This window comes from Vombatus ursinus, unplaced genomic scaffold (assembly GCF_900497805.2).
Source record: "Vombatus ursinus unplaced genomic scaffold, bare-nosed wombat genome assembly UNPS02014784.1, whole genome shotgun sequence".
NCBI lineage: Eukaryota > Metazoa > Chordata > Mammalia > Diprotodontia > Vombatidae > Vombatus > Vombatus ursinus.
Window position 1 is genome coordinate 5,906,993 of NW_020954562.1, and position 24,384 is coordinate 5,931,376.

Below are 24,384 nucleotides of genomic sequence, written 5' to 3' on the forward strand. Positions count from 1 at the left end.
CCAGACCCCTCCCCCCCCTCCCACTCCACGCACTTCCTTCCCCTCTCGCCCACTAGGGAACCGGCTCACTCCCACTATTTCTCCGGTCCGCCCCCCCGGCCCCGCCCCTGCCCCAGCCTTCTAAAATCTTAGGCTGCGCGAGCTGCTTTCTGCGCATGCTCGAGCTTCTCTGTTCCCACAAGCCACGTCCGCAGGGACCGAGGCCACGCCTCTTTCGCCTGGCCCGCCCTCCTACCCTTTCGCGCCGTTCAGTTGTGGCCGGGCCCTGGCTCCCCGTCCCGCCCCCTCCCCCCTGCAGAAAGGAACTTCCAGTTGGAGGTGGCGGCTGCGCCTGCGCAGGCGCCTGCACCTGAGCGGAGGGGCGGGGCGGAAGAGGCGCGGCGGAAGAGGCGAGGCTTCGGCGTCTATGACAGCCGTCCCGTGTGAGTAAGGGGGCAGGCGGTGCGAGGGCTCTTTTGGCCTCTGGGGCCGCCCTTCCCCTGTCTGTGGTGGTGGTGCGGCCGTAGGCTGAGGATGGGCTCGGGCTGGGGAGGGAAAGGGCCTCTGGGCCGCGCCCTCCTTGAGACCTGGACTGGGGGGGAGGGGTGCGCGTGCGCGTCCCTAGAGCCTGGGGAAGGGGGAGGGGGATTGGGGGAAGGGGAAAAGGAAGTCAGGCCAAGGTTAGGGCAGAGCCTGGGTTTCGTGCTGCGGCCTCTGCGTGCAGAGCGGACACGTTTGTCTTAAAGCAAACATTTAAAAAGCTGTTTCCCTCGGACAGATCCGGATCTTGAGGATCAGAAGGTCTCCACTCACCTCTCCCGGGGGACTTAGGCACTTTGGCTTGCCGTCCAGCTACGAACCTTGGACTTGGCCTTGGACTTGGCCTCGGGAGGGGGCGGGCGTGGATGGTGGCATTTACAGTCGGGGATTGGGACCGGAGCTGTGATTGCGCATTATGGAGCTGCTTCCAAGACTGGGAGATAGCCGTCTATATACACACATACATACATACAGTTGTAGATCTGTGGTCTGTTATCTGCCTGTGTATGACTTGCTCAGAGGCACAGGGCCGTATGTGTCAGAGGCAGGACTTGAACCCAAGTCTTAATGCTTTTCGAGGTTCGACCTCTATTCTCTTCATCTCACCTTTATGTATCTATGTCTACACATTTGGCACTTTAAAGTTAGTTTTCAAAGCGCTTTATTCATTATTTCATTTTAACCTCAGCCTGGTGAAATCAATATTATTATCCTCATTTTACATCCAAGCAATTAATTATCATCATCATTATCATTATTCCTATTTTACAGATGAGGAAACAGGCTCAGAGAGATTAAGGGACTTGCAGGCAGTTAGGGCTCACACAGTAAGTGTCTGAGGCTGGATTTAAACCATATCCATCTGTCCATCCATCTCCACTCCTTGCCCCTGGGTTCTGGGCATTGAAGGACAAACACCACAGTCCAGGCATTCAGAGGAGCTTACTTTTTATATGAGGAGGAGGAGGGAACAACATGTACTGTGTAAGTAGGTACAAGATAAACATACAAAGTAAATACAAGGAACTTGGTGGGGTGGGGAGTCAGTTGGGCATATCAGAAAAGGCCTCATGTAGGAAGTTGAACATTTATTGTTCTCAGAAGGAATTCTAAGAGGCAGAGGTGAGGAGGAAGGCAGTTGCCTGAATTTTCAAAGTAGTACTTGTTAAGGCATTTCTGTTGTGTCTGACTCTATATGACCCCAGTTGGGGTTTTCTTGGCAAAGATACTGGAGTGGTTTGCCCTTTCCTTCCCAGCTTATAGGTGAGGAAACTGAGGCACACAGGGTTAAGTAAGTGATTTGCCCAGGTCATACAGCTAGTAAGTTTTTGAGGAAATCTGACAACTGTTGGAAAATGTCAGGTTCTGTTATTAGTGTGAAAAAAGGAGAAATTAAAAGTTAAAATTGGAGGGAAAGCCTCATATGAATCCTAGCACTGCTAGGAAAAGACAAAAATAAAATTTTATGTTCCCAAGGAGCCCACACTGTTTAGGGAAACAATTGGTACATATATAAATATATACTCAATTTTTACAAAAAATACAAGGCAGTTTTTTTTGGGGGGTGGGGGAAGGCATCAGCTGCTGGGGCATCGGGAAAGGTTTCATGTAGAACTGAGGTTCAGTTTTTTTATGTCATAGACGTTTTTGGCAATAATGATGAAACTTCCAAACCCCTTCTCAGAATACTTTTTATGTGCATAAAATGAAATACATAGGGTTACAAAGGAAACCTTTAATTAAATGTAAAAAGTTCATAGACTGGGTTAAGAACTCAGCTTGTGTTTGGGAAACAAGGCATCTGAAGAGGTAGAGGTGAGAAGGGACGGTATTCCAGCTTGAGAGACAGGCAGTGCAAAACCATAAAGATGGACAAAGACTATGCTCTGTAAAGAACAGTAGGAAAGCTCATTTGACTGGATCATAGAGTGGCATAAGAGGAGTAATATTTAACAAGGCTGGATAGGTAGTTATGAAAAACTTTAAAAGGCAGAGGAGTATATTTGATCCTACTAGCAACAGAAAGCCATTGGAGATTATCTAGTAAGGGAATGACATGGTCAGACCTGTGCTTTAGGAATACATGTGTACTCACATGTGTGTGTATATATATACATATAAGTAAAACCAATATATTTTCTTTTATTACTGTTTTGTGTGACGTTTAAAATGTAGCCAACTTATATTTGGCTTTTAAGAAAGTCACACAATTACTCAAAAACTTCATGAGATTGTTCTATTAAGAATAATGTATATTAAGTGTAGAAAATATAGTGTATGAAGTGTGGAAAGATTATTTTATAAAGAATAAATCTGGAACAGCTAGGTGGCATAATTGATAGAGCACTGACTCGAGTCAGGAGAACCTGAGACACATACTTCTTAGCTATGTGACTCTAGACAAGTCACTTAACCCTGAATGCCTCACCAAAAAAAAGAAAAAAAGAATAAACCTTCCTTAAAGTGGAGAAAAATATGGCAAATAGTAGATTCCTGGTATCAGGCAGTTTATCTTCTAATCACAAGTAGGTTAGCATTCAGAAATGATAACACATGGTATAAAATCATTACCTTTGTGGATACTGCAGTTCTGCAATCATTGACCTAATGTATCGATTTTGGAAATTCTATACACATTTTCATGCTGGAGTGGTTATTGAAATTGAGAATATTCAGTGGATCAATTTCAGTCATATATTACAGAAAGGTCCTAGTTGCCATGCAAGTTTTTAAGAGAGAAATACAAATCCATATATTGACGTGAAATTAACAAGTTTAAAAATATGCTTTTAATAGAAAATCCAGAAGAATGTAAATTTTAAAAACATCAATTCTGTGCTTATTCTGTGTGATGAAAGCACCAACCCATGTAAAACTGCGAAGGATGTGAATCTTTAAAAACAGACTCACTCTCCCAACCAATAGAATACTGTTGTTTAAGAGTGCTATTTACTAGATGAAACAAATGAAGGGGAATTTCTGTCTTGATTTACACTTGATTTCACTTGAATTTAAGAGAGCTTTAGTGTGCCACTTGTAAAATGATCCCAGTCTCTTTAGTGAATGTGAAAACAAGTTGAAATGTTTTGATTTTATAACTGGTGGAGCTTTTCTGTCTTTACATAAAAAGGCAAGATGCTAACTTATATAACAGTTGTGAAGTCCTTCTCTCCTACAACTCTGATGATCTCACTAATTATGCCCTGCCTGTAACCCATGCATTAGGATCTAAAATTTGGAAAGGCAATGCCAAAGTCGTCGTTTGTCTTTTATGGGCTCCTTTTAGGTGGATTTTGAATATGTTAAGAATTTTGGGGTATTTGTGCATAAACTATCATTTGTAAATTACATAATAAAATGTTAATATCACAAGGTCACTCAGCCTTTTTTTAAAATACCAGTTGCCAACATGTGATGAGAGGATGTAAATTAATCCTTATATTAGCCTAAGCAAAAACATAATTAAGAATGTAGGTTTTTTTTCCTCCTCCAATTTATACAATGTATTTCAAATCTAAACATAAAGTAAGGTACAATGAAAAGGGTTTTGAACTTGAAATCAGAAGCCTGATGAATTCATATGTTGGTTCTGCTACTTACTACTTCTGGACCTTAGATGAACCATTGAACTCTCTTTGGGCCTCAGTTTCTTTATTTGTAAAATTGAAGGAGATAGAGACAAGATTGAATAGAGACTAAATTGAGACTAGGTGATCGTTAAGGTATCTCCCAGCTCTAAATCATTGATCCTAGGATCCCTTCTAGTGTTTTGTAACTCCTAAAACTATATATAAAGGAGTTACCATTTATGAATATAAAATGATGTTCGGAAGAGAAGGTGGGCTATGACTATGCACGACATAGTGACTTGCACATGACTATGTGGCAGGTGCAAGGGTTAACTAAAGAAAAGCCCATGTATTCCATTGGTATCCACGTAATTCCAGGAGATCAAGAGGAAGGCTTCTTTTTGGAGTGTATACAGGAGGACATGAATAGGAGTCATATGGATGGGTTGCAATCCTAATTATTAAAGGAAATACACAAATTGATGAGCTCACAGATTCCCCCTCACCTCTCTACCTTCTACACGAAGCAGTTCCTCATCCTCATCCCATTGACTCAACTATGAATGTTTCTCACTAAAAACCTTATGTGTTACATTTATTCTCTTTATATTTTAAAATATACTTACATATGTACTTCTTATCTTCCCCAACAGAATGTAAGATCCTTGAGAATAGGTAGTGGATCATTCTTTGTATTTGTATCCCCAGTGCCTAGCACAGTGTAGCTCATAGTAGGTGTTTAATAAATGCTTGTTGGTTGATTAATTAATTCATTGAAGTGTCAAAGTATCTAACACTCTAAACCATACTCTGTCACAGTGTCCAAAAAGCATAGAGAATACAAGATCCCAGTATACTTATTGTTTTTGATTCTTAAAAAGTAAATTTGGTTTAGTAAAGCAAAATGACATCTTAAAGACTTTTTTCCTACAAGATGTCTGCTGTATACCTATTAAAATTCTACAAGATTCCTTGAAAGATGCAACAACAGAATTTTGTTTAGTGACTCTGATTATTAATATGAAATGAGGTATAAAACAGGGAGACACAACTCCCTAGAAATATTTGCTATTGTCAAGGAAAATGTTTAGTGAAGAGACAAAATGGAAGAAGGATTCTCACTGGACTGTGAGATCCTCCATATTCTCCTGTTTGTAGATGGCGTTGTGTGGCATCAGACCCTAGAACCCTGCAGAGTTTTCTAGGTGAAATTCATAGTCACTCAAGGAAGTTTGTCCTTACTTTCCACAGAGGAAAAAAAGAGAACAAGCCTATTGTTCAGAACATGAAATGAAATTAGATGGATAATCCTTAGATCTGGTCCATCATAGGTTTAGATTTTGAAGGGGCCATAGAGGTCATCTAATCCAACACCCTCATTTTATGTAAAAAGGAAACCAGAGACTAATGTTAAGTGATTTACCCAAGGCCATAGAATAACACAACTAGGATTTGAACTCAGGTCTTCTGACTCATCATTTGGCATTATTTCTACTGTAGCACTTATAACTCAGTACAGATGGATGATGAGTGGGGTCCAAAATTAAATAAGAACAGAGTATGTTGGGCAATGCTTTTAATCATCTAAAGATTCTGAAACAAAACCCCATCTTTTAAAAACCAATACTCTTACAGTGATGTTATATGGTTATAAGTCAGAACACCACAGTTTTCAAAGAATTGATGTTCTGGGTCCCTACTCAAAGGTCATTGAAGAGAGATGCATAGTGGGTGTGAATAGGCAGCAACGTATTAGCAATGATAAATTGTGCATCAAAAGCAATATAAAAGATATAAAAGAGACTAATGACCGGAAGAAGAGGTGAGCTGGTCTAAATAGTGAGAGCACGGGATACCAAATGGCCAGTCTGTGTGCTTCATTGGTACCAGTGTGATGTCAAGAAATCTAGAGGAACATTCTTAGCTTGGTACAGATAACAGGTTCGTATGATAAGAAGGCATGGATGGTTGTAATCTGCACCAGTTGAGAGAGAAGCCTTACATCAATGAACTCACAGGTCCATTGAGCACTGTAGTTTACATCCTGGCATTGTGTATGTCATTTATGAGTAGAGAGGCCAGCGTCCAGGGAAGTAGAGAGGGAGTTCTGGAGAGTAGAGGTGGAGTGAAATGAAATGTGCAGAGCTCATCATATAACTGGCGGTATCTTCTGCTCTTGTGCCTTTTATTCTGTTTTCTGATGTTATTAAAACTCTTTGGTGGCAACTAGGTGGTGCCATGGATAGAGTGCCAGACTTGGAGTCAGGAAGACTTCTCTTCCCAATTTCACATCTGGCCAAGTCACTTCACCCTGCTTGCCCCAGTTCCTCATCTGTCAAATGAGCTGGAGAAGGAGATGCCAAGCCATTCCTTTGTCTCTGCCAAGAATCAGACATGACTGAAATGACTGAATAATTCCCAAAAGGAACAGAGACCCAGTGAGGTGAAGTAAAGTGTGTAGATTTTTATTAACTAAATGAACATTACGTTGTCTACTATCTCTTGTAGTTTTGTCTGACTACTAAATAAATTTAAGCTGTAAGTCTCAAATGGGGGCAGAATGTTTGGTGTCCAGGGAAGTTGAAGGAACCTGGAGATGAGTCCCAAAATAAAATAAGGAATTTCTTTATATTTATGTTTCAATTCTTAATATATTCAGTTTGTCATTGTAGTTAATCATAGGGGATTAGCTATGGGATCAAACTCAAAGAAGACAAAAGACTAGAATATTCTTCAAGTAAGTATGGAAAGCAAAGAGAATTTTTCTGTGACATGTGATATGCTTATGTTCCTGCCATATAATACCTATGTGTATCTAAAATTCAAATTCAGTTCTGTTCTAGAGAGTAAGTGAAAGGGTTGGAGGAGCACATTTCTGTTCTTTAGGTTATCAGTGGAAATTGAAGCATTCCTTGAAAGAAAGGAAGATATGCTTTTAGGCAGAAACAAGAACAAGGATATAAGGAGACAGGAAAGAATTCTCATCAGTATTTGGGGATTGGAAGTTGGCAGAGAAGGAAGGGAAGGACCCTTGGCTGTATAATAGGTATAGTAACGTAGATGGTATTTGTAGAAAGGGGAACTAGATTATTCCTGGAGGAAGCAGCTTTGTTGGGCTCCAGGGAATGTTGATATCCATCAGGTAAGAGGTCATTCGGTAACAGAGGAAAAGCAGAGTAGTGGTGAAGACTACCAAGGCGATTGTTTGTAGAACAGATAGAAGCAACAGAGATCTTCTGTTGTCCCAGGATGTGTATCCGGATTGTAATGGAGAGCCTTCTGAGAATTGTCAAACCTGATGACCATTACCTACTTCTTATGATTCATGTGGGAACAAATGGAACCTAAAAAGTATAGCTTAGCATTATAAAGAATTGGGGAAAAACTTAAGCCCTTGGAGCACAGATTGTGTTTTTATCACTACTATTGATTGATGGTAGAGGATTCAGAACAGAAAGGCAGATATGGGAAATGAACAGTTGGCTAAAAAGAGTATGTGTGAGAAGTAGATTTGAATTTTTGAGCCATGGCTTAGACTGTTGGAAAGATTAGGTGTTGACAAGGGATGGTGTATACCTAACAAATGTCAGTAAAATATATTTGTCTGAAGTCTTGAAAATCTAATTAAGAGGTCTTTAAAATGAAAATGAAGGAGCAAGGAGAAAACTACTCACATAGATCTGATAAGTTTGGTACCAAGGAACAACAGGTCCAGTGTTAGAAGGGAGAAGAAAGGTACGAGGACTAATAGGAGATAGCATCTTAGAAGAGAGCCAGGGATATCTTTATACAAGTGCACACAAAGTATTGGAAATAAGGAGGGTGAATTAGAAATTAACGCAAGGAGGCACATTTGATATCATTAAAATTTAGTGGATTTAAACTTGAGACTTGCGTTTGACTCTGAAAGGGTATAACTTATTCAGAAGAAACAGAGTATATAAAAAACATTGGTGGCATCAGATGTTAATAATAGCTAGAATTTATATAATTATTTGAGGTTTGCAAAGTGATTTACATATGTTATTTTATTTGATTTACTACTTCATACTTTATAAGGAAATCCAGGATCCTGGATGGGGGGGAAAGTGGGGGGCAGAGAGCATTTGGGTGAAGATCAGTGGAGCAGAAAAATACTGTAGGCATACGCTATAGACTACTTGGACATTAGAAGAAAGTAGTTGAGGAGACTGGACAGCATCACATATCTGGTATGGAAGCACAATATTGTAATAATGGAAAACTTTACCTATCCAGACATTTTCTGGTACTCTCCTTCTGTTAAAAGCAGAGCACCTGGTAAATTTGTGACTTGCTGTAATGATAATTTCATCCTTTTCTAATCATATGAACTGTTACAATGCCATAAGAAGTGACAATGAGAAATTCAGAAAACAAAGAAGAGAGGATAGAACTTGGAAAAACATCACACACAGTGACAGTAACAAACGAAAATAACACTGAATTGGGGCAGCTAGGTGGCGCAGTGGATAGAGCACTGGCCCTGAAGTCAGGAGGACTTGAGTTCAAATCCGGTCTCAGACCAAACACTTGACGCTTACTAGCTGTGTGACCCTGGGCAAGTCACAACCCCAATTGCCTAAAAGAAAAGAAAAGAAAAGAAAAGAAAAGAAAGTAACACTAACTCTGAAAATCAGATTAATTGTATTGACCATGTATGGTCCCAGGATATTGAGGAAGAAAAATATCCTTGTGTCCATGAGAAGTAGGAGACTCTGAATATGGAAGGTTGCATATATTTTTAGGTGTTACTTTAGTTGAGTTTTGTTTGTATTTTTTGTTGTTATGAGGTAGGTTTCATTGAGGAGACTGTTGGGAAATGCTTCTGACATTTAATAAAAGTTATTAATTAGGGAAGTAAAAGAAGCAACACATGGAACTTCTTTTCTGGGTTTAATTCTAAACAATAAGGAAAAACTGGTTGCTGAAATAGAATTGACAGGAATTTGGAAAACAAGTGACCACTCCATAATAGAATTCACGATTGAGTAAGAGTGAAAACCTAGGCATAGTCCCACGTGCAACCTAGATTTTGAGAAAGCGCATTTCAAAAGGTTGAGGGAAAGAATATGTACAATCCAATAGTCCAATATTTGTTTGGGCCATTGGATATAACATTGGATTTATAACAAAGAAATTTGATACAGAGGGTCCTGGAAAGCTCTTAATTAAATTTTGATGATGCACACATGGCTCACTCCAATGAGGAAGAAAAAGGGGAAAGCTAGTTAAAGTGTGGATGGATAGGTAAATTAGGCAAAAACTCAGGTAAAGAATATTTATAGGGGCAAGTAGGTGGTGCAGTGGATAGAGCACTGGCCCTGGATTCAGGAGGACCTGAGTTCAAATCCAGCCTCAGACCAAACACTTAATAGCTGTGTGAGCCTGGGCAAGTCACTTAACCCCATTGCCTAGCCAAAAAAAAAAAAGGAAAAAAAAGAATATTTATAGATGTATTTTTTGTTTAATATCACCTTCATTTCCAAATGTGTCTCTCCCTATGTCCTTTACCAATGAGAAACAAAGAATAAAAAAGGAAGGGAGAAACGTGGTTTAGCAAAATTTGTGAACATATCAAGTCTGAAAGTATTTTTAAGGTACCATACTTGTAATCAGGGCAGAGAAGAGGAGCTGAGGAAACTGGTACAAGTGCTCCAGAAGGAGGCCCAGGACTTGACTTATATTGCATATGATTTTTTTGTTTTTTGACTTGCCCAGGGTCACACAGCTAGTGAGTGTTATGTGTCTGGGTCTGGATTTGAACTCACGTGTTCCTGAGTTCAGAGCCGGTGCTCTATCCACTGCACCACCTAACTGCCCCTACATTGCACATGTTTACATGGTAAATTGTATTAGTCATCCATTGTAAAATCAGTGAATTTCAAAGAAAATAATGATGGACAAAATTCTGTCAGTTATTGCCCAGTATAGATTCTAATTAGCCAAAACTACTAACTACATATTAAGAACAAAATATAATTATATTAATGTAATAAGTAACTGTTTTTATTTATATCTCCATATCCATCCATTCATCTATACATATCTTATGTTTAGTGCATGCACAATTCTGAATAATTGCTTGTGAACTTGTGCCATGAACTGAGCATTTCCAGGTATTTTTTACTTTATTGGAACATTTGCTTCTGGGCTTTGATAGTATGACAAAGCAGTCTAATTATGTGCAATAACAACTTTCTTGAATTTTTTGTTTTTAAAATACAACTTTTTATGAACAAATGTGCCATTTGGGAGCTTGAGGTATAATTTTATTTTGTTTTAATAAAATAATAAAATGTTAATAAAATATCTAAAATAATATGAGAGGAACATTAATAAAATATCTTAAATAATATGAGAGGAACATTAATAAAATATCTTTAATAAACATTTTTGTTTTCTTAAAAGTTAAATCACCTATAAATAAGATATACAGTAAATGGGGTATGGAAATCTGTCCTGCCCTATGGAAAAATAGAAGGGGAAGGGAATAAGAGAAGGTGGGGGTGATAGAAGGGAGGGAAAATTGGGGGAAGGGGTATTCAAAATGCACGCCACCTTGGGGTGGGGAGAGTGGAGAGATAGAAAATTTGGAACTCAAAATCTTGTAGAACTGAAAGTTGAAAACTAAAAATAAATACATAAATAAAAAAAGTTAAATCACCTTTGTATGTACAACATATGCAGTTTCTTTTGAAAATATTTCTCACTGTATTTTTTTTCATTTTCAAATAAGATTATGTCAAAATTGTAAAAATTATATGTTTAAATTTCTAGTGAAATACAAAAGGCAGTTTTCATTTTTGCATAATTAATTTTAAATATACAAGTATTTAATATACATTGTGTTGTACAAATTTAATTGCACTTAATATGTACAAACATACATCATATTTAATTATACAATGGTTGCAATTTGAGAGGATACATTTCCTTTTCCATTTAATAGCTCTGTGACTTTGGGTAAGTCACTTAACCTCTCAGGGCCTTAGTTTCTTTTTTTACAAATGAGGATGTTGGTCTAGATCAGATCTGTACAACTTGGCAATAAATAGGGGGCCAGAATTAAAGTAGGCTAAAGTTCTTCAGGCCACAGATAAGTTTTTAGCAGCTCACTTTCCAAATAAAGGCATAATTAATGATTAAACTATTTCTCAAAGACAGTTTTTTTATTGAGACATAATCCAGAAACTGCAATCAGCAAACACTTCTTTATGAAGTCACCTTCAGTAAAAGACTTCGCAGTGGCAGCAATTTCTTTAGAAATCTTTAGACTAACCTTAGAAGCCACCTCATTTTCTGAGTTTAAAAACCATTGTTCCCTATTGAGATTTTTCAACAATTTAGACACTTTAATTTGTTTTTCATTTGTGTCCAATTTGCTTAAGTCGGGGTGTTTTGATTCGAAATGACAGTGAAGATTGTATTCCTTCAGAATGGCTATTACTTCTTGGCAAACAAGGTACAATATTTTCTTTCTCCTGTGAGTAAACAAGTATCTTGTACACTTCAGATTAAACACTTTATGCTCTAATTTAATCTTCGGTTTCTTTTTATCACCCATTTTACGAAATCACCCCCCAAAACTTTAATGTTATAACCAAAAAATCGCCCAACTGCTCACATACAAAGAAATACTGAACTGAGTGGCTGACTTTGGAGAGAGTGCCAAACGCTCCTGTTAACATGGGGAGTGGCCGTGTAACGAGGGAGGGGAAGAAGCCCTTGGTTTGTTGCCACTCCTTTCATAGCAGGCATCAGCTACAATGGCACGTGGCTGTACTCATCTTGTCCCTGAGCAACACCAGTAATGAGCAAAAACACAGTGAAAAGATACAACTCTCGCTCCTCTCAGGCTAGAGACAGACTGATGATGATTGGTTGCTGTGGGTCATGTGACAAACAGGAGTGCGCTTGCAATGGCAACCCACCCATCAAGTTATGTGAGGGGCGCACTAGTGACTAGTGGAAGGCAGGTTAAGCAGGACATGGACGTAACACTCGGTACATCTTTACTTCCTTTTACATCCTCTACATTTTTTTTGCGGACCACCCGAAATCCTTTGGCAGGCAGCAAGTGTCCTGTGGGCCGTGTGTTGTACAGACCTGGTCTAGATGGTCTTTAAAAGTTCCTTGGAATTCTAAATCTGTTATCCAATTTTTTTTTTATGAACTAATCAGCAATCATTCATTAAGTACCTTTTATGTGCTATTTACTAGGTAATGGAAATACAAAGACAAAACCAAAGCTGCATTTACTGCAGTGTGAGTTATGATGTGATTTTGGTTTTAAGTTTCTCGTCTTTAAAATTTTTTATATCTGTATATTCTTTAAGAATAAATGTTTTATTATCTTATGTTTCATTTGTATACCAGGCAGGGAATTTTTTTTTCTTTATTTGGTTCATCAGTAGAAATCCTATGCAAAGATTTTTAACTTGTCTGCAGCACTCCCTCCCCTTTTCTTATTCCATCACTTGTCACCTCTTTTTCACCATTGATAGGGGCTTTGAAAGTTTTTTTTCACTAGAGCCAGACCTGCTCTCTGCATCCCTTCTCATGTTTTCCTCTACCTGTGCAAAGAAGGGAAAGAGATACATTGTCTCCATTTTTCTTTGATGCCAAACTTGGACATTATGATTATAGCCTTCTGTTCTTAATTTTAAAGACGTTTATGGGATAGAGAAGAAAGGCTAAATAACTGAGGAATACAAAAAGGTAACATGATCCAATAAAAATAACAACAGATAAATAAAAACTCAGAATGAGCAGAAGCTGATAATAAATGCTAAGGATATAAAAATGGAATTTTTAAAGGCTATTTTGGGAAATGAGAAGGATCAAAGAAGAGATAAGATTGCTGCTTGGGGACAGATAGACGAGTAATGATGGTAAGGCTGAACTACTAAAACCTTATTTTGTGCCTATTTTCTTTTCTAAGTAGAGATTGTTGGGTTGTGAATAAACTAAAAATGGTTAGCAGGGAGTAGAAACCCAATATATTGGGTGAGATGGTCAGTAACTTTGAACTGCCTTCAAAGAACTAGCATAATACAGTAGAAAAAGCACTGGATTTTGAGTCAGAGAACCAGGATTTAGATCCTAGCATTTCTACTTGCTAGCATTATGCCTTTGTGCAAGTCACTTAACCTCCTCGGGCCTTAATTTCTTCATTTATAATAAAGGAGGAAGGGATTCAACTTGATAGCCTTTAAAGGACCTTCTGGTTCTGTATCCATGATCCCACCATTCTGTCAGCAAATCAAGCATTCATGAGTGCTTCCTATGTACCTAGGCACTGTGCTATGAGCTGGGAACATAAAGACAAAAATGGAATAGCCCCTGCCTTCAAAGCATATATAGGCTATTGGGCAAACTGTGTGTGTGTGTGTGTGTGTGTGTGTGTATATACACACACACACATATATATATATACACATACATGAATTCTCAAGTCATGTGGTTGAGATATTCTCCATCATACAGTAATGAATGAAAGGATGTGATTGCTGACCCATTTTTAGTGATTTTTTAAAAAGCAAATGGAAGAGATGCTGTCAAGGACAAATATCAGTACTGTTTTTGAAAAAAAGGTGAATTTCTTTAAACTGTGGCACAATATGCTTGACTAACAAAAATCTTGATAAATTTTTTTTAATTAATTTTTTCAATGAATGAAAATCTCTCTCATTTCCCTTCCCCCCATAGGGAACCAAAAAAAAAAAAAAAAAAGGAAAATGAGACCTTTGTAACAAATATGTATAGTTAAACAAAATAAATTCCTGCATTGGTTATATTAAAAAAAAAAGTCTCAATCTTCATCGAGACATTTCCATGCTATTATATTTAGATTTCATCAGCAGTTGGCAGAACTTATCATACTATGCTTTTGGGTATGATGAAAACATGTTAGATAATTATACAGTTAGGTACATTTAGAACTGGTCGAATGCCAGGATTTGTACGGTAGTTATCGTTGGGATAACATCAGCTTGAAGGGAGAAAATACCTCAGAGATCTACTTTTGGCTCCGTCATCTTTAACATTTTAATCATTGATGTGAATGAAGGCTTAGGAGGCATGCTGGTCAAATTTGCGAATGACATGAGGTCATAGAGGAATAGATAATATATTCGATGACAATCTGTAGCCAAACAGGGCTTGACAAACCAAAATGTAGTATCAGTTGAATAAGCTGAAATTTCTTAAGGATTGATGTAAAATGCTACATTGGAGTTCAAAAATTAACTTCATAAATACAGGATGGAGGAGGTGTGGCTTAATTATAGATGCCTGAAGATTTTATTAGAGTTTAACTGCAGTGAATAGTGACATAGAAATTTGTTCTTCTAGGCCTTATTAAGAGGAGAGAATGTCGTAAGGAAGAAAGTAGTTGCATGTTTTGCTCTGGTTAGATCATCAATCACACATGGAGTATTATTTTAAGTTCTGGGCACTTCATTTTAGGAAAGACATGATAAGATTAGAACTTATTCAGAAGAGACTGGCCATGGGGACAGCTAGGTGGTGCAGTGGATAGAGTACCGGCCCTGAAGTCAGGAGGACCTGAGTTCAAATACGGCCTCAGGCCAAACACTTGACACTTATTAGCTGTGGGACCCTGGGCAAATCACTTAACCCCAATTGCCTAAAAAAAAAAAAAAAAAAAAAAGAGACTGACCAGGATAGTGAGGTTTGGAGACCATGCCTCCTGGGGATCGGTTGAAGGGGTTGTGGATGTTGAGTGGAGAAGAGAAAACCTAGAAGGGACATGATGACATTCAAAGGGACTGTTATGTAGAAGGAGGAATTAGAATTGTTTGGTCTCAGAATACAAAACTAGGAACAATAGATGGAAATTACAGAAGAGAAAAAAATCCACCTCGATGTAAGGAAAAACTTTGGATTGGGCTGCCTCATTGGGGTAGTGGCTTCCTCCTTACTGATTGTGTACAAATAAAGGTAGGGCAGTTGCTTATTGGGAATGTTTTCGAGGGTGTTTTTTGTGTATGAGTCAGACTAAAGAGCTTCAAAATTCCCTTCTAGCTCTTAGATTCTTGATCCTGCCCATATCTAACATATAGATTGACTTGTTAGTCTCATGTGATGGCATTTAATAAAATCAAGTATAACTTTGTATAAGAGTACTTTAATCCAATTTACTTTCAAGAAACCTGTTTTGCATTGCTAAGTACAGAAGTCAGATTTAAGTGGGTGATCTGTTTGAAAAGACTGCACATTTGCTTTTTTCATGTCATGATTTACTGTGTTCAATACAGTAAAAAAAAATTTCCCCTCTTTTTCTCTCTTCCCTAGGAAGGTCACAAATCAAGTTGAATCAAAACTTCTGTATATTCTTCAATTCAAAACGAAATGAAAATATCCATGTTGCTACTATTTCCTCACCATCATTTTCTTAGGAGTCTTTCAAAAACATCTTTCCAAAACTACCAATTCATCTTTCACTCAGGCACTCATTTTGGATCTGGATTCCCATGTACTCAACCTCTTAATTCTGTTGGATTGTTTCGTGCAAAGTGGATGCTACCATCATGCGGTTTCAAGAGAAAACTAGGCATGCAGACAACCGTAAAGCTACACACAGAGGGACTTTCTGACAAAGAAGGAAGATTTGTGAATAAACTTTACGCTGGTTTAATTCAAGGGCAAAGGGCCTCTCTAGCAGAATGCATTACTCTTGTAGAATCAACTCATAGCAGGAAAAGAGAGTTAGCCCAGGTGCTTCTTCAGATGGTATTAAACTACCACAGAGAACAAGAGCAATTAAATCAAGGAAAGCCACTGGCATTTAGAGTGGGTCAGTCATTTTTGTCCAGTAATTGCATAATTCTGCATTTTCTTTTTTGCTATTAAAATGATCCCTAGACATTTAGTTTTAATATTAAAAAAAAATCTTTCAACTCAGGATTTTTTAGATGAATTTCAGATGCTTTTTCTGTGACAATCAACTTTAGGTCATCAGATCATAGATATCATTAAATTGAAAGATTTTGCCCTGGTAATATGAGTCATGGCTATGTTAAGAGAATAATAAAAAATTCTTCCTTGCTCAAAGTGAGAGGCTTACCATGTAGAATGTATTTGAGAATAGGAATCCACACTGGCAATAATACTGATTAACATTATCTTTTGAAAGTCCTTTATTTTTTTTTGATTAAGAGCCATGAGTGAATTGTCCAGTTTTTGTGTTTGTCTTAGGTAATTACTCTTAAGAATAACATTTTCAGAGTTTCTTTTTTCTTTAGTAGGCAAAGCATGTTTTTTTTTTGGACCCTTTCTATTACATGTAAAGCTGTCTGGAAGTAGCTTTAAACCTAGTCATCTTGACATTAAATATATTTTAAAAGGTATATCACCCTTTTTGTTACCAGCCTGTAACACCTGAAAATCCTATTTGATTTCTGGAAACAATGATTTATTTCTGGAACTGCAGAATCACTGCATAAGTATATGTGTCTGACCACATAAAGGGAATTGAACAAGTCAGATTTGTGACCATGTGGAGTGATCAAATAATTATAGTTGTGAATAAAGTAACAGGGAATCCTTCCCTAAGTGGTCTGAAGTTGCTTCAGATATGCATCACTCCATTACATTTCATTGAAGACTTAATTTAATACATAATCTTTAGTTCTTAGTTTGGGAGTCATTGGTATAGATGCTTTAGAAATAATTTCAAAAAAGTAACTTATCTACCAGTATTCAAAATAGCCCATGATTTTTCACTTATCTCTATCCCCACCCAAAACTGGCATGTTATTTGCTCTGTATGTACTTATTTTGAGAGAGCACAATGATCTATAATAATCACCTTTATGTAATTAGCAACTAACATGGCAAAGCAAACTACTTATTTACAAAAACAAATTCTAGATGGATGAAAGACTTTAGTTGTTAGACTGAGTGGATTTCTTTAAAAAAAAAAATGTCCTAGAAATGGCTGGAAGCAGAGACAGAACTGGTTGGCAGCTTAGTCCAAATTTGCAACTTTTTTTTCTGATAACCTCCACTTATTTTGGTCACATTAAACCTGGGAGAGCACTGATTTTATTGTAGATACCATAGATTATCATCATTATCATCAATGTACATTGAACCACTCACTGTACAATGTGCAAGGGACAGTGCAAGGCATGGGGAAGATTGTAAATCGAAAGCCTTTGTCCTCAAGGAACAGTAGTGACAGAACCAGACTACTTGCTTAACCTTTCTTGGCCTTTATTTCTTCATCTGTAAAACAACAGAGGATTGGACTTTAATCTTTAAGGTCCATTCCAACTATAAATTAATGATCATATGTATCCTTAAGGTAAAGAAGTATTTACTTTTTGTTGTGTCCCCAGCATCTAGCACAGTGTGTATTGCACAGTAGTCGCTTAAATGCTTTTTTGATCATAAGAAAGGTTAATAATTAAAATACTACCATGAAAATTTTGTTCAGGATAATTTTCTAGCCTTAATGGAAAATTTTGTTATATTAGAATTTGGTTTAAGTGGTACTCTTAGAGTGATTTATACATTTTGTTCTTTGAGAAATGTCTTGTAATTATATTTGAGCATGCTTTGGTAAATTGATTCCTAGATATTTTATATATTTTGTAGTTATTTTGAATCAGGCTTGCCTTTTTAATATTTTCTCCTGGATTTTTTTATAATTATATGGAAACACTAGTAAATTTTTCTTGGAGGGGGAGCTATTATTTTGTATTCTGCTACTTTTGAACTTATTAATTGTCTCAGTTTCTTTGTTGACTCTCTGGGATTTTCTAAGAGAATCATCTTGTCATCAAGAAATAGGGATAGTTCTGTGTCTTTGTTGCCAGTCTTTATGTACTTAATTTCTCTCTTATTGCTATCACTAGCATTTCAAGAACTATATTAAATAACCCTGGGGAAAGGAATCATCCTTGCTTTATGCTTGTATTTACTGGGAAGGTTTCTAGTATTTTCCCTTTGCAAATAATGTTAGCTTTTTATATTAGATAAGTACTTTTTGTCACATTAAAATGGCTTTGATATACTTAGACTTTGTAGTGTTTTGAAGATAAATTGATGTGCATTTTCAAAGGCTTTTTCTGCACTTATTGTAATCATGCAGTTTGTGGCATTTTTGTTTTTAATGTTAATTATTTTAATTGCTTTTTGATGTTAAACCTTGCTTACCTCTGGAATACATTCAGTTTAATCATGGTGAATAATTTTTTGGATACATTGCTGTATCTTTTTTGCTCGGATTTTATTTAAAATTTTGAACTGAGACTCATGCATTTTGAATAAAAGAAGAAAAAAGGGGGTTATTTTCTTATGTAAACTCTGGAGAGTTTCTTATATAACATCCAGAGTTTCTTATATAAACACACGTATCACACATGTAATGAGTATATACATCTTTAATTATCTGGAATGTTCAAGACCGAAGGCAAGCTTAGGATGATTGCTTACCATGCTTCACAGGAAATTATGGTGATGCTAATTTATTTGGAGGGAGAAATGGGTATAAATTTTGGAAGCATACTATTAACCACTTAGGAATTAAGTGAGATTGAGAGAAAAAAATCTAAATTGTAAAAATATTTACATATGTTTTATCATATAATAACATTAGATTGTTATTTTTAGTCATTGAATTTTATCTGAAGATACATAAAAAGTATTCTTCTTCTATAACTTGCTATGCAGGAGTTAACCAAAGAAATATTTCCTTTTAATGAAGTTTAGAAGTGATAAAATAGACAAATAGCGGTAACTAATAAATCATGAAAAATAGAGGCAATGTTAATGTTGGACTTAATAGAATGCTGTTATTTATTACACTGAATTAGAAGGTTTCTTTGTACCATAGGATTGTCTGGTCCTCCAGGTGCTGGGAAATCAACATTTATAGAATGTTTGGGGAAGATGCTTACTGAGAATGGACACAAAATATCTGTATTGGCTGTGGACCCTTCCTCCTCTACAAGTGGTGGTGAGTATCATATTAACCTTTAAATTTTAACAAAGTTGTGACCAAATACAAAATGAAAAAAAAAACACCTGTCAAAACTGAATATGAGGTTCTCAATTTTTTTACCCAAAGTTTTGTAATCTTTGACAATACTTTCTGAGTTTCTTTTGGAAGTTAGATTTTTGCCCCATGAATGACCAGAAGTGGGTAGTAGTCCTTTGGTTTCATAAGTCTTGGAAAGTTCTCTGTTATGCAAGAGGACCGCTGTTGTGTTGTGAGAGCCACAAATAGGTAGCTCCCTCACTACTGTTTAGTAAGGAGTAACCACTCGTCAGTACTCACCTCTACTACCTTTGAGCCTTCTGGAAGAACTAATGCAATGACAGCATTTGTGGTTCCATAAAATCCTTTCTAGAAGACAAGCAGTTGCAGCTGCTTCAGAGCAGCATCTGATTATTTCCTCTTTGGGAACAGTTTCTTTTAGTACTACTTCTTCCTTTTTTCCTGTTTGTTAACATTCTTCTACTCTTTAAACTTCTGCTTCACAGGTCAAGGTTTCCTCTTCCTCTTTAGATCTTTTTTCTTTTTTGATATTTAAGTGCCTCTTCTTTTTTGTTTTGCTTTTTAAATAAATTTTATTGATGGTTTTTGTTTTATATCACAGTAATTTCTGGATATATCCTTCCCATCTTTTCTTTCACTCCAACCCTGGGAATTGAATCTTCTCTTGTAACAAAGAAAAACGATTTAATAAAAACATCCAAAGCAGTGGTCATATCTGACAGTACATACAATATTTTGCCTGAGTTGCTGAGAGGAGGAGGAAGGAGGTATACTTCATTATTTGTTTTTCTCTGCCATCATTATTGACTTTTTAGTTATTCAGAGCTCAACTTCCTTTTAGTGATATTTTCATTTACATTGTTATGGTTACTATGCATATTTTTCTAGTTCTGCTTGTTTCTCTTTCCATCGATTTATATAAATTTCACATTTCTCTGAATTCCTCATTTGTCATTTCTTTTACTGTACAACAATAATCCATTATATTCATACACCACAGTTTATTCAGTTATTTCCCCATTGATGGGCACTCTCTTTGTTTCCAGTTCTTTTCTACCACAAAAGAGAGCTGATATAAGCGTTTTGGTATATATTGGACCTTTGTTTCTGTCTTCGAGCTCTTTTAGATATGTATTCATACCGTTGTGGTGCGGGTATGATCATTTGGTCAAAGGGTATGAAGAGTTCAGTCACTTTTCCTGTGCAATTCTAAATTGTTTTCCAGAATGGTTAGACTCATCCAGAGCTCTCTTAACAGTACATTAGTGGGCCTGTCTCACCATCATCCATTTAACTTTCACCATTCCCATTTCTGTCCTCTTTGCTAATTTGCAGGGTGGGAGGTGAAACCTCACAGTTGTTTCTGTTTGCATTTCTAGTATTATTTATGATTTAGAATATATTTTCATATTGTTGTTTGTAGTTTACATTTAGGGTAGTTAGGTGGTGCAGTGGATAGAGCACTGGGCCTGGGGTCATGAAGATCTGGGTTCAAATGTGGCCTCAGATACTTACTGGCTGCGTGACCCTGGGAATGTCACTTAACCCTGTTTGCCTCAATTTTCTCATCTGTAAAATGAGCTGGAGAAGGAAGTCGCAAACCACTGTAGTATGTTTTCCAAGAAAATCCCAAAAAGGATTCATGAGAAGTCGGATATGACTGAAAATGAATAGGTTTACATTTATTCTTTTGGAAACTTTTTGTATTTTTGACTTCTGTTTTTATAAAACAATTTCATTTTCCCTGATAACTTAAGAATGGAGAAGTTATTCCTTGAGTCCCGTGACCTTCTCTTCTGAGAGGGGACCTAGCCTGCTCTTTGAGCATACATGGCTGTGATTTGATTGGGATGGAAATATAAGCATCACATTCTTAATGTAGGTCCCTGCAAAATTCTCCCTGTTCTCCATACTTAGTGGAGTGAGACTCTCTCTATCCTTGCCTTTCTTACTAGTAGCTCCTACTGATATTTTAGCCAATTTAGTGAATATAAGGTGATTAGTTTAAGATTGTCTTGATTTACATTTTTTCTGATTATTGGAGAATTTTAGCATCTTTTTATATGGCTGTTGTTTGTCTTTTTACCTTAAACATTTCCTGTTCTTGTAGGTGTATATCAATCCCTTTTGATATTTGGTCTTGCTTACCTTTAGTTGATTGTTTTAATGAAAATGTATCTGTATCTGTTTTTGCCATGTAGAACTCTTTTATCTTTATATAATTAAATCCATCAATTTTGCCATCATTTGTATAACTTGTCTTCTTTTCCAGAAGTGAGACAAATGTATTATCTTTTTTATTATAATTTTTTTTCTAACTAAAACAAAAATTTAGTTCATTGACCCAGTTAGAACTTAGTTGGAGTTGGATGTGGATCTCATTCTATTTCCTAATAGTTTTTTTATTGAATTTCTTTTCCCAGTCATTTTTACTAATGGATTTTTCAAGCACCAGTCTCTTTAGGTTCCCATTCTCTTTCACAATGATCTGTTCTCACTACTATTTTTCAGTACGGAACAATTTTTATAATTATTGCTTTATAAAACATTTTGAAATCTGGTAGAATGAGTTCTACTTTAACTGTTTTTTTCCCATAGTTCTTTGTAGTCTTGCTTATGTAGTAATGCTTTTTAAAAACACAATTGACACTTTCCAATGATGTCCCTCCCTAGAATCCTCTCTTGTAACAATGAAGTTTTGTCAAGCAAAAAAAGCCAACAAAGTGGCTTTTTTTTTTTTAACAATATATACCTCATTACATCACATCCCTATAGTTTGCTACCTCTCTTCTAAGAGGATGGAAGCATGTTTTACCCCTGGTCCTCTGAACTTAAGATTGGTCACTACAATAATCAGTTTTCCTTTATGTTATTATCGTCATTATTACCCTGGTTCTTCTTACTTTGCTCAGCCTTCATTTCACTCAAGTCTTCCAAAGTTTCACCAAATTTATATTTGTATTTTCTTATATTATACAACTTATATACCACAGTTCATTTATACATTCTTCAATCAATGAGCATCTGTTTTGCTTCTGATTGATTTGCTATCACAAAATGTGCTTTGGTGAATATTTTTCAAGTATATGCCTTTACCCCTCTGTCTTTGACTGTCTTAGGTTATATGCCCATTGATATATCACTGAGTCAAAGGGTATTTATACCCTTTAATTATTATACTTAATTATTTTAAGCATAGCTTCAGCTTTATTTTTAAATTTTCTTTTGGATTATAAACTTAAACATACATGAGCACTTCAGAATACAAAGAACAAAAAAAGAGGATTATGTGAAACCATGAACTTCTTTTAGGTGCAATTTGTTTTTTTAAACCTCTTGAAATTCATGCTAAATTTAATACAGAATTGCCCAATTTGTTTATGTTCCTTTCTGAAATTTTCATGTGTTTTTCATTGTTTTATTGGTGTTCTTTTTTGCATCTCTATCACTACCCATGAACTCCACTCTTTCTCCTCAAAAGAAACCCTCTTATGACCAGTAAGTATAGTTGAATAAAACAAATCAACGTATCAACCATGTTTGAAAATGTATCTTATTCTGCATCTCCCATTCTAGAATCCAGACTTCTTAATGATCCAGGGATAAAGCATCACTTACCTTGAGGCCAGGTAGTTACAGGCTATGCTGAGACCAAGATCTTGAGGGCTATTGTACCTGAAAACTTTTCATTACTCTCCTGGAGTGGTTAACATAACATAATCATATCCCTTCTTGCACTTCCTAATCTGATGGTTCTGACCCCTCAGATAAACCTCCCTCCCCAACCTCTGCAATCTACTCTTTCATTTCCATTCCCTTTGAACCTGTTCAGTCCTTCCTCTGTGCCCTCTAGAATAATAAACTTCCTTTCATCTCTTGCTCTGTCTTTTGGCACTCACTGAGAATTGGCTTTTCCCATTTGGCACTGCTTTCCTGGCCATGGTTTCTATAACTGGTTTCATCTTCTCTCATACTCTCTGACGGGTTGGTCTAGTTGAAATACTTCTTTCTCCCCATTGATCCTACCCTCATTCTAAAAGGCTTCAACATATATGTTGATATTTCCTTAAATATCCTAATTTCCCAATTTTTCAATCTATTCAACTCCACATCTACCCAACTCTCTCTATTCTACCTCAGCTACACAAAACAATGTTCATATCCTTCACCTTGCTTTTATTCACAAATGTTCTATTTTAATGTTGAAGAGCTCTTAAATTTTATTAACTGATCATAACTTTTATTTTATCATTCCATATCTCCCTACACATTATGTTCCTACGCTTAGTTCCATCTTCAATCCCTTTACACCGTAGTACTTTCCCAAGCCATCATCCATGATTTGGCTATAACTCTTCTTTCCCAATCTGAACTTATTGGTGAACTATTTCAATTCTATATTTTAGTTCCCATGATCCTCTCTATCTCTTGTTTGGTCATAAATTCTTCCCATATCCATAGAACTGATTTTTCCATGCTCCACTAGTTTACTTATGATATCACCTTTTATGTCTAAATAATGTACCTGTTTTGACCTTATCTTGTGTATATGGTGTGAGGTATTGGTCTGTGCCTAGTTTCTGCCAAACTGCTTTCCAGTTTTCCCAGCAATTTTTGTCAGATGGTGAGTTCTTGCCCCAAAAGCTTGGATTTTGGGGTTTATCAAACATTAGATTATTATGGCCTTTTACTACTGTGTACCTAATCTATTCCAGTGATCCACCATCCTACTTCTTAAGGCCACTGTACTTCTTGAAGTGGAATTGGGAACTGGTCCAACCATTCTGGAGAACAACTTGGAACTACACCAAAAGTACTATAAAACTGTGCATTCCCCTTGACCCAGTGATATCACTACTAGGTCTGTATCCCAAAGAGATCAGAGACAAAGCAAAAGAACCTATTTGTACAAAAATATTTGTAGCAGCTCTTTTTGTGGTGGCTAAGAATTGGAAATTGAGGGAATGCCCTTCTATTAGAGAATGACTGAACAAGTTGTAGTATGTGGTTATGATGGACTGCAATTACACTATAAGAAATGATGAGCAGGATGGTTTCAGAAAAACTTGGAAAAACATATATAAACTGATGCAAAGTGAAATGAGCAGAACCAGAAGAACATTGTACACAGTAACAGCAATGTTGTATGATGATCAATTGTGAATGACTTAGCTACTGTCATCAATGCAATGATCCAAGACAATTTCAAAGGACCCGTAATGAAAAATGCTATCCACTTCAAGAGAG

General features: G+C 36.6%; 1 protein-coding gene across 4 annotated transcripts in view; it reads left to right on the forward strand.

Moving 5' to 3' along the window:
- The first annotated feature begins 349 nt into the window (after positions 1-349).
- The window catches only part of MMAA (metabolism of cobalamin associated A), a 36,430-nt gene continuing 12,395 nt past the window's right edge, over positions 350-24,384 (forward strand). The window contains exons 1-3 of one of the 4 annotated variants that reach the window (XM_027867004.1): positions 361-422; positions 15,426-15,927; positions 18,973-19,095. In XM_027867004.1, coding sequence (XP_027722805.1) covers positions 15,483-15,927; positions 18,973-19,095 — 568 coding nt within the window. In that variant the 5' untranslated portion in view covers positions 361-422; positions 15,426-15,482. Of the gene's footprint in view, positions 423-15,425; positions 15,928-18,972; positions 19,096-24,384 lie in introns of all 4 variants that reach the window. The other 3 variants (XM_027867006.1, XM_027867005.1, XM_027867007.1) reach the window with 3 other exon arrangements.